This window comes from Drosophila pseudoobscura, chromosome 4 (assembly GCF_009870125.1).
Source record: "Drosophila pseudoobscura strain MV-25-SWS-2005 chromosome 4, UCI_Dpse_MV25, whole genome shotgun sequence".
NCBI classification, from domain to species: Eukaryota; Metazoa; Arthropoda; class Insecta; order Diptera; family Drosophilidae; genus Drosophila; species Drosophila pseudoobscura.
This window is the reverse complement of record NC_046681.1, coordinates 24979215-24993585: the sequence shown is the minus strand read 5'-3', so window position 1 is coordinate 24993585 and position 14371 is coordinate 24979215. Positions and strand designations below refer to the sequence as shown.

Below are 14371 nucleotides of genomic sequence, written 5' to 3'. Positions count from 1 at the left end.
AGCTTTGTCTTTGGGCAGTAAAACAGCGCGGTGCACATACGAGTTGAAATCTATTTAGTTTTCAATACAGAAGCGTAACGTAACACATCGTCGACTTATACTATATGCGTACACCTAGGGGCGTAGGGTCGCTTAGCAGGACTGGAAACGGCCGGCAGCCTTCATGCGCTCGAAGGATTTCTTGGCGTCGTACTTTCTGCAATTGAAATGAATTGTCGGACGTCACAGAGCAGATATACTATCTTGGTACTCACTGGTAGAACTCGGCGTAGGCGGCCTTCTTGGGATCGTTGATCAGCACCTTGTAGGCGACGGTTATGATGGCGGTCAGACCAAGGGACACGGCCAGATTACGCTTGATCGTGGCGTTGTGGAGGCCACGCAGGACTGGGCCGGCGGCGCTGGCGGCGGAGGTTGCTGGAGCGTTGGTCATCTTTCGACTGGCTGTAAGGAGAAAAAGTATTTGTATTGGACGTCAGTTACGTAATTTTCGCAGTGCCATTTTGCGCAGTGCTGTAGCACTAGCAGCATTATGCCCACCAATAGCTTGCTATTAAATGAGAATTTAAATCAAATTAAAGGTCTTTTTAGACCCTTTTTAAATAGTTATTGAAATCTAAAAAGAAAAACACTCACATTTGCAGAAAAATTTCGACTGGAGATATCGATAAAATATATACGGAACCGTAATGAACTTAACCCACGTAGGCCCCCTAAATATAAACAGATGAAAAACTTTAATTAAACAGCGGAAAATAATACTGTAAATACAATTTTGTTGTAGATTCGTTTTACTTCAAAAGAAAACTACGGTATCTTTTAGCTAAAACTCTTTAAGTTTCATGATATTCATGTGTGCATACCCTACAATGTCTACAATGGGTTAATCGGGATGCGTTCATGATCGAAGTCATATTCCTCGATTTTGGTATTCGATTTCATATAACTAGCTAAATAAGACCCTCAGCTCTGAAAACCTAATTTAATCCAATTAATGAATCAATTTTCTACACTTTTGCCAGATTCGACGTACTCCTTTTTTTTGGATTGTGTTTAAAATAAGGTTTAAACCAAAAAGGAAAAACAAAAAATTAAACGTAAAATTCTTCGTCCTTACCAGGGATGAATCATCTACTTCATCCTAGTGCTGGAAAACGCAAAAGATAAAAACTAACTCGCCATACTATTAACAACATATTTAAAATTATATAGAAATGTTTAATTTAATTTGAATAAATAAAATGACAATTAAAATTTCGTGTTTTTATTTATTTTTTTACAGTGCTGGTCAGCAATCATATGTTATTCATGAAAATTGACTAAAAAACTCAAAAAAGGGAAAATTTAGGGTATTTTCGAAACAAGCCGATTGGCATCTCCGGCTGGAAAATAAAAATGGCTACCACAGAAGGCGAATGCAAATGGCGGTTGTTATTGTTCGTGGAATTTCTATAATTACGAAGTTTTTTTTACAAAATAAACAAGAAAAACACATTGCTACAGCAATTGCAATAAGCTGAAAAGCAACTACATATATTCAATTACATCCGTGTGCGGTTACCAAGTGTCCATTCGCTCGCGCTTCGTGTGAAATTATGCTACAAATTTGCTACCAAACGCAATCGTTGTAACAAGAAAAAATTTCAGGCGCCTATGAAAAGCAATATTATTAGTTTCAATGCATGCCATGAAAGACAGTGAAATCACAATAAATTGAATCAATTTGCTGTGAATGCTATCAACTATATTGTTAACATCGAGCTGTGCGATTTGTACACGGAAAAAGTTATTAAAGTGACGCAGGAAAATCGGAATCGGCAGCAGTAAAAGCAACACCAACGGAGCCCTGCCCGCGCCCCGCACGTTTTCAGTGTATGAGTGTGTGTGTGTGAACGAAAGTGTGTGTGTGTTGAGGCTACTATTAAAAAGTAGCAGGCAGTGGAAAAAAATGCCCAAAAACAAAGTTGCAAAGGTTAAATAAAGTAACTAAAAGAATGATTAGCTGGAGATGAGAAAGAGGATCCAATCCAGTGAAACCTAACAACAAACAGTGGCCCCGCGAGAAGTAAGTGTGTGCAACGTGAGAGGAGAGAGAGCGCGTGAGTTTTTGTGGAAACCAAAAAGGCAAGGCGACACATGCAACGTTGTCGTCCCAATTATCACCGCCGGTTATTGTGCGGCCAGGAGTCGTCCAGTTCACCAGAAATCAAAAATCTCTAGATCATCAACAAAGACAATAGATTTGGTACCGCGTATCGGTACCAGAGCAAAAAAAAGGAGTGTTACCAATTAATAATGCAAAAATGCAATTGTTTAAATGCAAAGGACGACGCTACATGAATTATCTGCATTTGCTGCAAATAATAAATTTCAGTTCGGGCGGGGATATGTGTTTTGTGTTCTACTCTTGCCGTTCGCGTTCTTCGACTTCGACACCCATTCGATACGACGACCGTTTGTGCTAAATGCGATATTTGAGCAGCATTCTACCAATTAAATCTACGACGCGTGCGATTGTCGTGTGATGATATGCCACTTAAACAGGTGAGTGTAGGGTATAGGTCGATGGATGAGAGGCATCTCGGCATTGTCGGTGTCGGTGGCGGTTGGGAGAAGCTTTTCTTTCACTCACTTTTTGCCGAACAGCTGATCTGTGATTATTGCACTGTTTGTGCGGTACATTTTCTGGAGGGGGGCAAAGGGTCATTCATTGAACACTTGCGTCACCCACGCAGGTCCCATTGAACAGCAGCAGAAACTAATTTGAACGTCATGCGTTCGGCGTGTGTGTGCTTCATTTTTTTTTAGTGAGTTTATTGAGGCACTACCTACAGCCACCCGCTCTGGCCCCCTGCCTTACTTCTAGCAAGTATTTTGGTTACCTTTTCCCCTCTTGCCTACACACACACACACGCACACCCTTCCAAGAGGCCAAGAGAAGAAAAATGGCGACGACGGGGTATCGATAACCAGAGAGACGACAAAAGAAAACGCGCTCCTTTGCACGCACGCATGTGAAAATGCAACCTGTGGCAAACCCCCCTACCCTGGCACAGAGGGTCCGTGGCACTTGCCGCACATTGAAAATTCATCAAGTTGAATATTAGTGCAGAATTTGGTCACCCCTATTATTTTTTTTAGCCATACCATCGTTCCGTTTAAATCCATAGATTATTCCTGTTGAATAAATTGTTGTTGGAATTTCCAATGAGTCTCGTATAGCCGTCCCGCTCCCACACCCCTCACACAGCCCAGCTACGAAGCAGCAGCACACAACAGAAAAGTCAAAACGTTTAATTACCCATTTCTTGCGGGCAGACGACCCGAGCAGAAATGTTTAAATAAATAATTCACTTTCGTGTGGGTATTAATTTTTAATAATTTTGTGAGAGCAGCAAAATGTGCTCTCTGCGTTTAACAGCTTTGTGTGCGTGTGTTTGTGTGCGTTGTGTGGAACCAGGGCTGCAACATCTCACGATAGTTAATATTCGATGGTTGCCTCTGTTCTTATCGATATATCAATCAACAATCCGAATCTGCTTCTTAATTTGTTAATTAAATGTAGTAAAAGCGTGAATTTAAATGTATTTTATGAACAAATTACAGCAGCTCGAACCGTCATCTGTGCGGATATCGGTGTCTATCCCGTGGGATGCAGCGCAGCGGCTACGTCAACTGGCAGCCGAGGGCAATCCCGCTCTGCGTGCCATCGGCATTCTGTCCGTGCAACCTGAAGGCGATTCTGTGATAACTTTGAAAGTTGGTGGACAAGATATTAAAATAACAAAAGGTACGTTTCAGCAGTGCATATTATTATATGCGTATATCGTGGATGATCCGTCTAATCTTATGGTCTCTTCCCCTAGATAATGTTAATGATGTGTTAGGAGGAGGTGGTACAATTGAGGCGGCTGGCACGTCTTCCAACAAAAGTTTGGCGACGACGCATTTGTCGGCCCCGAATTTCGATGGTCCCAGCACGAGCAAGGCGGCGTCAGCCTTCTTGCAACAGCAGCAGCGGATCGTACAATTACCGCAAAATGTTTCAAACGATGCAATCTCAAATCAACAACAGCGGCGCCAGGGGCTGCCACAGCAGAAGATGCAACAGCAACAGCAGCTACAACAACATCAACAACAACAGCAGCTGCCGCCATCTACACCGCCCGTCTTCAAGTCTCCGAACACGGTGTGTCCCATGGAGGGGAAAGTACCTCTGCTGCTGCCCTCGCCATCGGGCACGCCCAATGTGCCAAGGGATTATCCCTTCGAGAGCATGCGACAGGCTCGTGTCCTGCAGGGTAGGGAGACATCGGTATCCGTCAGTGGACTGGGACCGCCGCCGCCTCCGCCAAATGTGACGCTAAAAGTGTTGAAGAATCCTCCACAGAATGGGGAGCTTCAGCCCACAACGCCGCCAGGAACGGGTCCTCCGGGACTGGGCCTGGGGCCGGGGTCGGGGCCGGGCAACAAATCTCAATTCATTCAACCACCGCCTCCGCCATACCCCGGTCTGGGAGCCACAACAACAACCACTACCAACAACAGCTCTCCCATAGCCATAGCTGGTGCGAGTGCAAAGCAGCCTGCAATCGCAGTCGGAAATGCAAACTCATCTGCCTCCAGTCCATTACCTCCCCATCCGCAAGCGCATCCGCACCCGCCGCCTCCATCGGCAACGTCGACGGGCAGCAACAACATTGCCATATCGTCGCCGCTGCTGGTGAATCTGCTGCAGAACGACGGCAATGCCATGACGAATCCAAATCAAATGAAGTCGCCACTGCAATCGCCAATGATCAATATGAGTCCCAGTGGAGCGCAGATGATGAACTCACCGATGCGATCCTCTGGCCCGGCAACGCCCAGCGATTTTATGATGAGCGATGTCCTCAGTCCTCAGATACCTTCATCTCCCACTACACCGCAACAGTCGGCTACTGTCTCTTGCCCGCCAGTGATTATGCGGAGCATGCAGCAACAGCAGCAACAACAACAGCAGCAGCAACAGCAGCAAGCGATGCTCAGTCCGAGTGGCAACAACAACAATCATTTGTATCCGCAGCAGCCTATTCCCCAACACCGTTTTCCGCATCAAACGTCGCCACAGGGAATTGCACAATTGCACGCATTGCGGCAGCAACAATTTCCGCGCTTGCAGCAACAACAACAACAGCAGCAGCTTCAGGGCATGCAGCCGCAATTCATGCAGGCCTCGCCACAGCAACAGCAGCAACAGTTCCAGACTGCGCCTGGTAAGTCCTGATACACTTTGAAATCCCATCTGGAGATTTATACTTACATTTCGGGTATCCCTCCTCTCCACAGATTGCTTCAACAACATGGTGATGAGTCCCATGCCGCAACAACAACAACAGCTGAGGCAGCAGCAAATACGCCCTGGTGGACTACAACTGGCACCTCCGCCGCCACATCCGCAACAGCAGCAGCAGCAGCAACAGGCGCATCAGCGTCTCATGAGCATGCCTATGCAACCTCAAGCCTCGCCCCAGGCTCAGGCACAGCAGCAACAGCAACAGCAGCAGCAGCAGTTCATGAGTGGCGCCTCGCCCCTTGGCCCAGCGCACTCACCCGCCTCCAGTCACCATTCGATGCACAGTCCGCTGATGGCAAACCATCAGCCGTCATCACAAATGATGTCGCCGGCGGCTGTGCCCAGGACGACCACTCCTGCACCTGGTCCCGTTCCTGCTACGGCTCCGAATGAGCTTATGCAAAATGCACATCATGTACCTGCAACGCCACCGCCGGACTACAATCAGGCGGCGGCCAATTCACGCTGGCCGGCACTCAACAAGCCAATGGACTCGGTAACGAAGAGCAGTTTCCAGGAGTTTACGCGCTACCAGATGCAATACAATCTCCAGCAGCAGCAGCAGCAGGTTCATATGCCAGGACAGCAGCAGCAGCAGCCGTCACAGCAGCAACAGCAGCAGTCGCAGCAACAACAGCTGCCACCGCCTCCATTGCCGACGCAACAGCAACAGCAGCTGCAGCTGCAGCAGCAACAACAGCCGACACAGCAGCCAGCCGGGTCACAGGGCACGCAGGGCCCACAGGTGGTGGATCCATTGATATCGCTTTCAGTGCTGGATGCCCTAACCACAAACGACTTGGACGCTTTACTGCCCACACTCAACTGTGATCTTGACTCGACGCTTAGTCTCGAAGATAAAAATGAGCTCGAATCATTACTGCAAGATGCCAAGGATCTGGACTTGGATTTGATTGAGGAGAATTTGTCGGCGGTGATGGATGTGGGAGATGCATTAAGCACGCTGCAAGAGCAGTCGCCAATGGAGCAGCAACAGCAGCAGCCGCAACAGCAGCAACAAGCTGTAATGCATCCCCAACAACAGCAGCAGCAGCAAATAATTGGCATGCCGTATCAACAACAGCAGCAGCTACAGCAACAGATGATGATGCAACAACAGCAGAGACAGCAGCAGCAGCAACAGATGCCTCAGTTGCAGCAACAGCAGCGGCAGCACCAGCAGCAGGTCCAGCGACAAATGCAATTGCAACAGCAGCAACAACAGCAGCAGCAGCTACTGATGGCTCAACGCCAGCAACAACAACAACAACAGCAGCAGCAACAGTTGCAAGTGCAACAGCAGCAGCAAAGACCGCCACAGAAGCAGTTCATTATCAATCCACACACTGGCGACATGGAGCCGATGGCCAGCGATGACAGCGATACAGAGGCTGAGCAGGAAACGGCTCAGTTGCAATTCCGCAGCAGTATGTCCAGTGGATTGACCAACTTCAACTTCAATCCGGCCAACGCCATGCTCCTGCCCAACAATATCTTCTCTGAGGAGGATTCCAATTCCGCCCAGCAAATGCCGCTGGCGGGCACTGTCAGCAGTGATCAGGAGCGTTCCCGTGACTCGCTGGCATCCAACAAGTCGGCCGGCTCGAATCGGGCCAGAAAGGGACCGGGCCCGGCAGCCCTCAAGGCGAATCACAGCAATTTGGGAGGCGAAAGTTCGCCACGATCCAGCAATAGTTCTCCATTGATCGGATTGAACTCACCCCAATCGGTGGCTCCCAGCGGCGCTACGCCGGCGTCCAATAAGAAGGCTAAGCCGAATCTATTGCGGGGCAAGCTGCAGCAGGGAGTCAAGGAGCGCAAGGCCAAGGATACCACAGCGACGCCGAAACCCAAGAGAGAGCGGGCCAAGGGAAATGCTAAGACAAAGGCGGCGGAAGAGAAGCTCAAGCTGCGATTAAAGATTGACAAAGTGGAGCCGGGCATGGGCTACGACGGGCAGATTATTGTCAATCAGCAGCAGACAGTTTTAAGCAACAATCATATGCAACAAGCACTGCCAATGCAGACACAGTTGCTGACGTTGCCAACGCAACAGCAGCAGCAGCAACATCCGCTGCCGCAACAGCAACAGCAGCAACCCCAGCCTCAGCCTCAGCAACAACATCAACAGCAGCAGCCACAAACACATCTGCAGCAACATCATCCGGTGTACACAAACTTTCAACAGCAGCAGCAACAACAGCAACAGCAATCAGTACAAGGTCTCAACGAACCACGTGTGCCTCCCCTGCAGATTCGTTTGCGTGGGAAGAATCATGTTGTAGTTAAGAATACGCGCAAGGATCGCAAGAAGTTGCAGACGCCACTGGTAGGAGCCACACCACAGGATCTGAACCACATGACCGATGAGCGACAACTGAAGCGAAGCTACAGCGATCAGCCGCAACAACAGCAGCAGCAGCAGCAACAATTACTCCTCGATGGTTTGGGGGATAACAAGACGGTAAAGCTAACGCCTCCGCCACATGTTAATGGGTTGCCCATTCTCATACAGAAAACCACACAGTCGACAGCTCCTTTGCAACAGCAACAGCTGCCAACGGGAGGCACCAAGACCACCACTATTGTGGCGGGAAAGAATGGTTTGACCATCAGTGCCATTGTTGAGGCGCACAAGGCTCAAGCCCAGGCCCAAGCACAGGCTCAAGGTCAGGTGCATGGCGATGCCCAGCTGATTGTAGGTTCCACGAATACGGGAACAACACCGACAACATCCACAACGCTGCAGCAGCAGCAGCTGAGCAAGATAGCCACATCGCTGCCCAGCAGCATCACTTTGAGTGCCATCAATAGCAGCAACAACAACAATAATATTAATGCTGGAGGTGGCGGCATCAACATCAACAACAATAACAACAACCGACTGCTGACCATGAAGAATCAGATCAAGACTGCGGCTACCATCACGCCCATTGTGGGTGGAAAGCCGATGACAAAAAACCATAAGCCGCCGCCATACATCACAGCCGTGCAACAGCTGCAGCTGCAGAAGCAACAGCAACAACAACAGCAGCAACAGCAGCAGCAACAACAACAGCAGCAGCAACAACAGCAGCAGCAGCAGCGACAACTGGCGGCGGCCGTAACCATGTTGCCAAGTGCAACGACACTGAAGCGAGTCGAGAGTCGAGTCACCAAGGTCACAGCTCTACAGGTGACGACAACAACATCAGAGGCGCCGAGCATATCATCCATACCATCATCTGCCACAAGCAATCTGACGAGCATGACGACCACAACTACGCAAACGACGAATCAGCTGATCTGTGATAGAAAGTTGCCAGTGGCAGCTGCGGCAACGGTGGCAACGGCAACGGGAACAGCAATGCCTGTGACTACGGTCAACAATGTGGTGGTGGCGACTGTCAGTCAACAGCATCAGGCCCCAGCAGCAGTGAATAGCAGCGCCCTGTCCACATCAACCTCATCCTCATCCTGCTCATCGGTATCCTCTGCGACGATCATCAGTAGCTCTTCGACCTCTACCTCATCACCGGCTGGCCTGCCCAGCACGCTGCGCAGCTCGCCGGCCAGCAATGGCAGTGGGACACCCGGACACGGCAACAATGGCGGTGGCGAGGATAGCGGCATCGAGTCTATGGATGCCCTGTCCGAGAAGAGTCCACACCAGCTCTCTTCGAGCAGTCCCATACAAGTCAGCAAGGCAGCCACAGCCACCATTGTTGCTGCTGCCTCACAACAGCAGCAGCAGCTGACGAGCAGCAGTTCTATAACAACCACAGCCACGGCGGTAACTACTGCTGCCACGATGGTCGCAACGACACCAACACCAACAGCAGCAGCACCGTGTCCCGGCGGTGTCTCTCTAACACAGCAACAAAGGCAGCAGGCTGACGATGAAATTGAGAAAGCATTGGCCAAAATGGAGGGCGATTTTCCCGATGACCTCGAGAACATTGTCTCCAATGTGCTGAAGGAGGCGAGTGAATGTGCCAGTGCAGGCGGTGGCTATCATCTGAGCAGTTTGGAGAACTCCCTACAGCCGACAGCGGCAGCAGCGTCGTCAGGAGTGCCAGTAACAACGTCAGTAACAAGCAACGTCAAATTGAACGGAGAGCACAGTATACTCGAACACGATGATCTCATCAAGAAGCTCACAGACAGCAAGACGACACCAGCGCCGGCTGCAGCTGAGACCAAGGCGAAGTTGAAGCTGGAGGAGGTGCCGCCACTGTTGTCCATTAAAAAAGAGCCAGCCGGAGCTCAAACGCCCAAGACGGAATTGGTGAAAGTGGACCAGCCCAAGATGGCTGCAGAGGCGAAGCTGGAGTTGAAAGTGGAGCCCAAGCTGGAGCTAAAAGTTGAGCCCAAGCTGGAGCCTAAAGCGGAGCCTAAGCTGGAGGAGAAGGCTCACGCTGAGATCAATGCCGCGGGTGGGGCTTCTCTGCAGCCCATTTCAATAGAGATACCAGCACAGACGGACGGCGAGACGCCGAGGATAAGGACACGGGCCAGCAGTCGCCTGGAGAGTCCGTTGGATGCTGCCCAAAAGACCAGTCCCGAGGCGGCAGCAACACCCATACCAGTGCCTGCCACGGCAAAGAACCTATCGCGATCCTCCTCCAATGCCAGTCCACGCGTCCTCACGCCTACGCCAGTCCACAACAACAACAATAATAATAGCAAGCGCCGCCGGCCGGAGTCGGAGTGTGGCAGCAGCAATGATGCCGCCGATATTACCGAAAATAGCAGCAAGCGTGCTCGTGTGAGCCTTGGCGGAGGTGTGGCGGGAGTAGCCACAAGTGCGGCCGAATTAGCGGTTGATCAAGCCACCGGAACTCCAGCACTGCCCAAAAAGATTGAGATCGAGTCATCCGATTCGGATGAGCCGCTGATTGAGGTGGCCGGCAAGGTACGCAACTCCAAGGCGCAAGTGGAGGCAGATGCAGCAGCAGCAGCAGCGGCAGCCGTAGAGAAGCACGTTACGCGACGCAACGCTCAGCAGCAGCAACAACCGCCACACAGTAAGTACACTTTTAATTATTAAAAACAGAGCGAATACCACAACACAATCTCCCCCACAGAACCCGCTAGCAACAGCTCATTTAGTGGCACGCCCCCGCTGGGCGCACCAAGAAGTGGTAAGGCTCAAACGGCAAGTTCCCCTGCCAGCAGCAATCACAATGCCAGCGGCAGCAGCAATTCGAACAGCCCCAGTGTTCCCATATCAGTGGCAGGAGCAGCCGCAGCAGCAGCAGTAGCAACTGCAGCAGCATCATCGCCTGGTGGAGCTGTTCTGGCCACCAGCAGCAGCCAAAACAACAGCAACACAAATGTGGTACATGCTACACGTGGCGCCACAGCTGCAGCAGCCGGCGGGGGTTCTGCCAGTTCGCCCACGGACGAAAAGATTGGCACTCGGAGGAGCGTGAGGGCCAGCGCAGCTGCCAACAAGATCATATATAGTCGCAGCAATGCTGCCGCAGCTGCTGCTGCAGCAGCCGCTGCAGCCGAACCGAAGGGCACACCGATAAAGGCGGCCGTGGGGAATGCCAACAATGCCAGTGCGGCCACTGTGGAGAGCGTGGCGGAGGCCAGGCGAAAGACACGTAGTGCAGGTGAGTGTCCATTGGAGTCCCTTCATGGAAGCAAGCATTAACATGTTCCTTTCTTTCCTGGTTTTTCGCAGTCATTGGCGAGTCCATGCTGACCGAGGGACGCCGGAGAAGAACATCGCGTGACTACAAGTGACCAGAGTTTTGCGCCTTGGCTAAAGGCTTGAACCATCCGAGCGATCCACAAGATGACGATCTGATGGAGCTGTTCGAGCTGGGAACCGCCGATGAGCAGCTTGACATCAGCAGCTTCCCTTTAGCCCAGGCGCAAGACGATGGTGGCGATGAAGCCAATGAGTATGATAATTTGGCGAGAGCAGCCGGCGGCGGCGGCGGCGGCTACATGGAAGAGGCTGATCACCTACTGTCCTACCACAGCAGCAGCAGTGCCGCGGATGTGGAGGTCGACATGGACGTGGATAACGATGCAGTTAGTTTGCTGATGCCAGAGCTCGACAGTGCCACGGATCTCGATTGTGGCAACTTTGTCGATTACGATGAGTTCAATCTGTGTCTGAACAACATACTCAGCGAGGAGGATGATGATAGCGGCGGTGGTGGTGGTGGCGTCGGCGGCGGCGGCGTTGTCGGTGGCAATGGCAATGGTGGCGGCATAGCCAGCAAGCATCAGCAATGGCGCGATGCCAGCGATGTGCTCAATATTGTGCAACTCAATAACGATCTGGGCCTGAGTTTCCAGGAGTTTGTCAGCGAAACGACGGCCGATGAGCAGCGGTCCGTCAGTAGCAGTTCGCCGCAACTGGCATAGTGGGCCGCCACTGTGCCACAAATCCGTCAAATCCACTGCTACCTGTATATATCACAGAAACACACAGACACACGCACTGATACTGAACGCTTTCGTTTGTAATTTATAGTCGTAATTTTCGTTGAAGAATATAGTTTTTTGTATAGTTAGTGGTAGCCACAAGTTGCAATAATGTTGCATCTCATAGCGAGCAACATCACACACACACACACACACCCAACACCCAACATCCAAATCGAAGTTAAAACAGACAGAAAAGATGCATAAGCCGAGCGTAACGTATATATGTTTTTCTGCTTTTCACTTTTTCTGTTTGTCTCTCTTACGATCAACTACTTTCAAGACCCGAGCTTAACGCTATTCCCATCATCTAGCACTATTTAATCCCCAGAACCACGATCCACCCATTGGAAATGAAATGATTTGCTAGTCAACGTGAAAACAGGCAATTTATGTATAGCTCTATCTCCGAAGAGAGGAAATTTTGAACAAATTAGTTGAATATATACTTTACATATACTTGGGGGAGCTCCAACTCCAACACACTCACATACACCCCCACATTAAACTCAACAACACGTAGCACACATATAAGTAACACTAGGCAAAAAAGTAGTTGGCAGAACGGAAGCTTCATCTACTCTTCACAACCCCACCAGCCAGCCCCTATGCATAGTTTTGATTTCCATTTAACCGTATCCGAATCCGTTTGTACATATCTATATATATATTTTGTATTTTAGTTATTCTTGATGCAACATGAACACATTTCTAGCTTTTAGGTTGTCCTTACATTTACGCACTGCTGCTGGGAAAGAGCAGAGGTTTTGCATTAGGTTTTCTAATTTTTCTAACAATTAACATACGATTATGCATAGAGAGAGATGCAGTTGCAGAAGCAGAATACAGATCAGATATAGCCTATCTATACATATATATATATATAGTTTCTGTAAGCTTGCGTTGTTTCGAAAATTTGTTTTTTAGTTTTAAATGCTCTAGCGCCTAAGGACAGTAATAATTACGATATTTCTTTACCAACCAACCAAGCAACCCCCAATATATGCACATGGAACCGAAAGCCCCTATGCAGTAAGTTAGTCAAAAATGTAAAAAGGCCAAGCACCACAAAAAAATTAATGAAAAAAACACACAAAAAACAGACAAAAAAAAAACAACAAAAAAAGTACACGAACATGAACAAGAAAAAAAGCGGAAAAGCAAAATGAAAATTATGGGAAAACTAGTATTTGTCGTTTTGCAAAAGTGAATGAAAATATATATATATATATATCTATATATATATATACAGAAATCGTACCGTATATAATGTTATATATTTTGCATAAAACGTGAATAGCAAACGAGACGACACAAAAAATATAAAGTTGTATTGTATATAAGGCAGGCTCTATTTTTGCTAAATGTTATTTGAACAAATAGGGAAAACACACAAAAACGAAAACCAACAAAAAATAAATAAAAACAACTCAGTAAAGTAAATGAAGCAAATGCAAAAAGCGCTAGACACAAAGCAACAATTATATATATATATATATTTCTTCACACGCATATATATACTGTTCAATATTATTATTATCTTATATATATATATATATTGTATGATTGCTATATAAAATAGTTCTTTTGATACTTTGTACATGTTTTACTTTAAAGCAAGGCAAAAACGAAACAAAAAATAAGCGTATGAAAAGCCCAATCCTTAGCATAGATACATATAGTACCGATAAACAAACAGAAAAACACACACACACACATATATATAGAAGAGAATTCATAACTGCATACCAGCCACAGGCCCCCGCCCCTCCCCCCAGAAGCATCCCGAGCTCCGTAATAAAAGCAGAGGAAAGGAACCTGAAGAAGCATATTTAGTGAACATTATTTAGATATTTTCTGAAGACAGCCCCCCCGCCCAAGCAAAACTGCAAATAAGCCCCGCTAAGCACAGCAGCAAAAAAATGTTAATGGAAGTTGTATAAAACGTATAAATAATTTATATACCAGTACACACACAACCACACCCACACACATAAACAAATAAAAAATATATATATATATATTTAAAAGCATATGCAAAAAGTATAAAACAACCACAAGATGAACAACAACAACAACAACAAAAACGAAAGTGTCTTAAAACCGTAGTATTAGAAGTTTATTATTAATTTGTTTGTACTTTAAAGTAAAATATTTATAGAAAAAGAAAAAATACAAAGATTTAATATACACAGAAAATAAAAAAAAAACAACAACCGGTCTTTTTTTTTGGGTATTTGAGGAATTTCAGGAATCATTCAATGGAATACAAAAGTAATTTCTTTTGAATAGTTTTGAAATCATGTCGTTATTGGGAATACATAAAACTTTTCGGGAACCGAAATATACCATTCTAGGAATATAAATTTCCAACATTTATAGAAGAATAATACAGAAATTTTAATAGGCTTCTGTGGGGTATGAATATCATTCAGAGGTTCAACTCTACATTTAAAAGGACTGATATTCCTTCAATGTTTTATAAATATTGTTTTCCCTTCAAAAAGTACTCGTAAGTACTTTACTTTTCAATATGGATATTTAATCTTTTATATTTCATTATTTTTAAATAAATATATTGGAGTTTACTTCAATTTGTGACTATTTGAA

The 14371-nt window shown here is 47.5% G+C and overlaps 3 protein-coding genes across 4 annotated transcripts; 2 read left to right on the top strand and 1 right to left on the bottom strand.

The window, feature by feature from the left end:
- Positions 1–31: 31 nt before the first annotated feature.
- cype (cytochrome c oxidase subunit cyclope) lies at positions 32–722 on the bottom strand. Of its 2 annotated transcripts, none has more exons than XM_033380770.1 (3): positions 637–722; positions 255–444; positions 32–196 (listed from the first exon to the last, which is right to left on the bottom strand). In XM_033380770.1, exons 2-3 carry the CDS (start codon positions 431–433, stop codon positions 133–135), a joined length of 243 nt encoding a protein of 80 aa, XP_033236661.1. In that variant the 5' UTR covers positions 434–444; positions 637–722; the 3' UTR covers positions 32–132. The 2 variants fall into 2 exon arrangements, with proteins under 2 accessions (XP_033236661.1, XP_001356818.1); XM_001356782.4 differs by lacking the exon at positions 637–722 and adding an exon at positions 541–630.
- Positions 723–1355: 633 nt separating this feature from the next.
- LOC6903064 (nuclear receptor coactivator 6-like) lies at positions 1356–11137 on the top strand. Its single transcript, XM_002132747.3, has 6 exons — positions 1356–2544; positions 3607–3790; positions 3867–5255; positions 5329–10341; positions 10402–10935; positions 11007–11137. The coding sequence occupies exons 1-6, from the start codon at positions 2530–2532 to the stop codon at positions 11066–11068; spliced, it is 7197 nt and encodes a 2398-aa protein (XP_002132783.3). The 5' UTR covers positions 1356–2529; the 3' UTR covers positions 11069–11137.
- On the top strand, positions 11099–13354 carry LOC117184212 (uncharacterized). Its single transcript, XM_033380769.1, has one exon. It carries the CDS (start codon positions 11132–11134, stop codon positions 11699–11701), a length of 570 nt encoding a protein of 189 aa, XP_033236660.1. The 5' UTR covers positions 11099–11131; the 3' UTR covers positions 11702–13354.
- The last annotated feature ends 1017 nt before the right edge of the window (positions 13355–14371 follow it).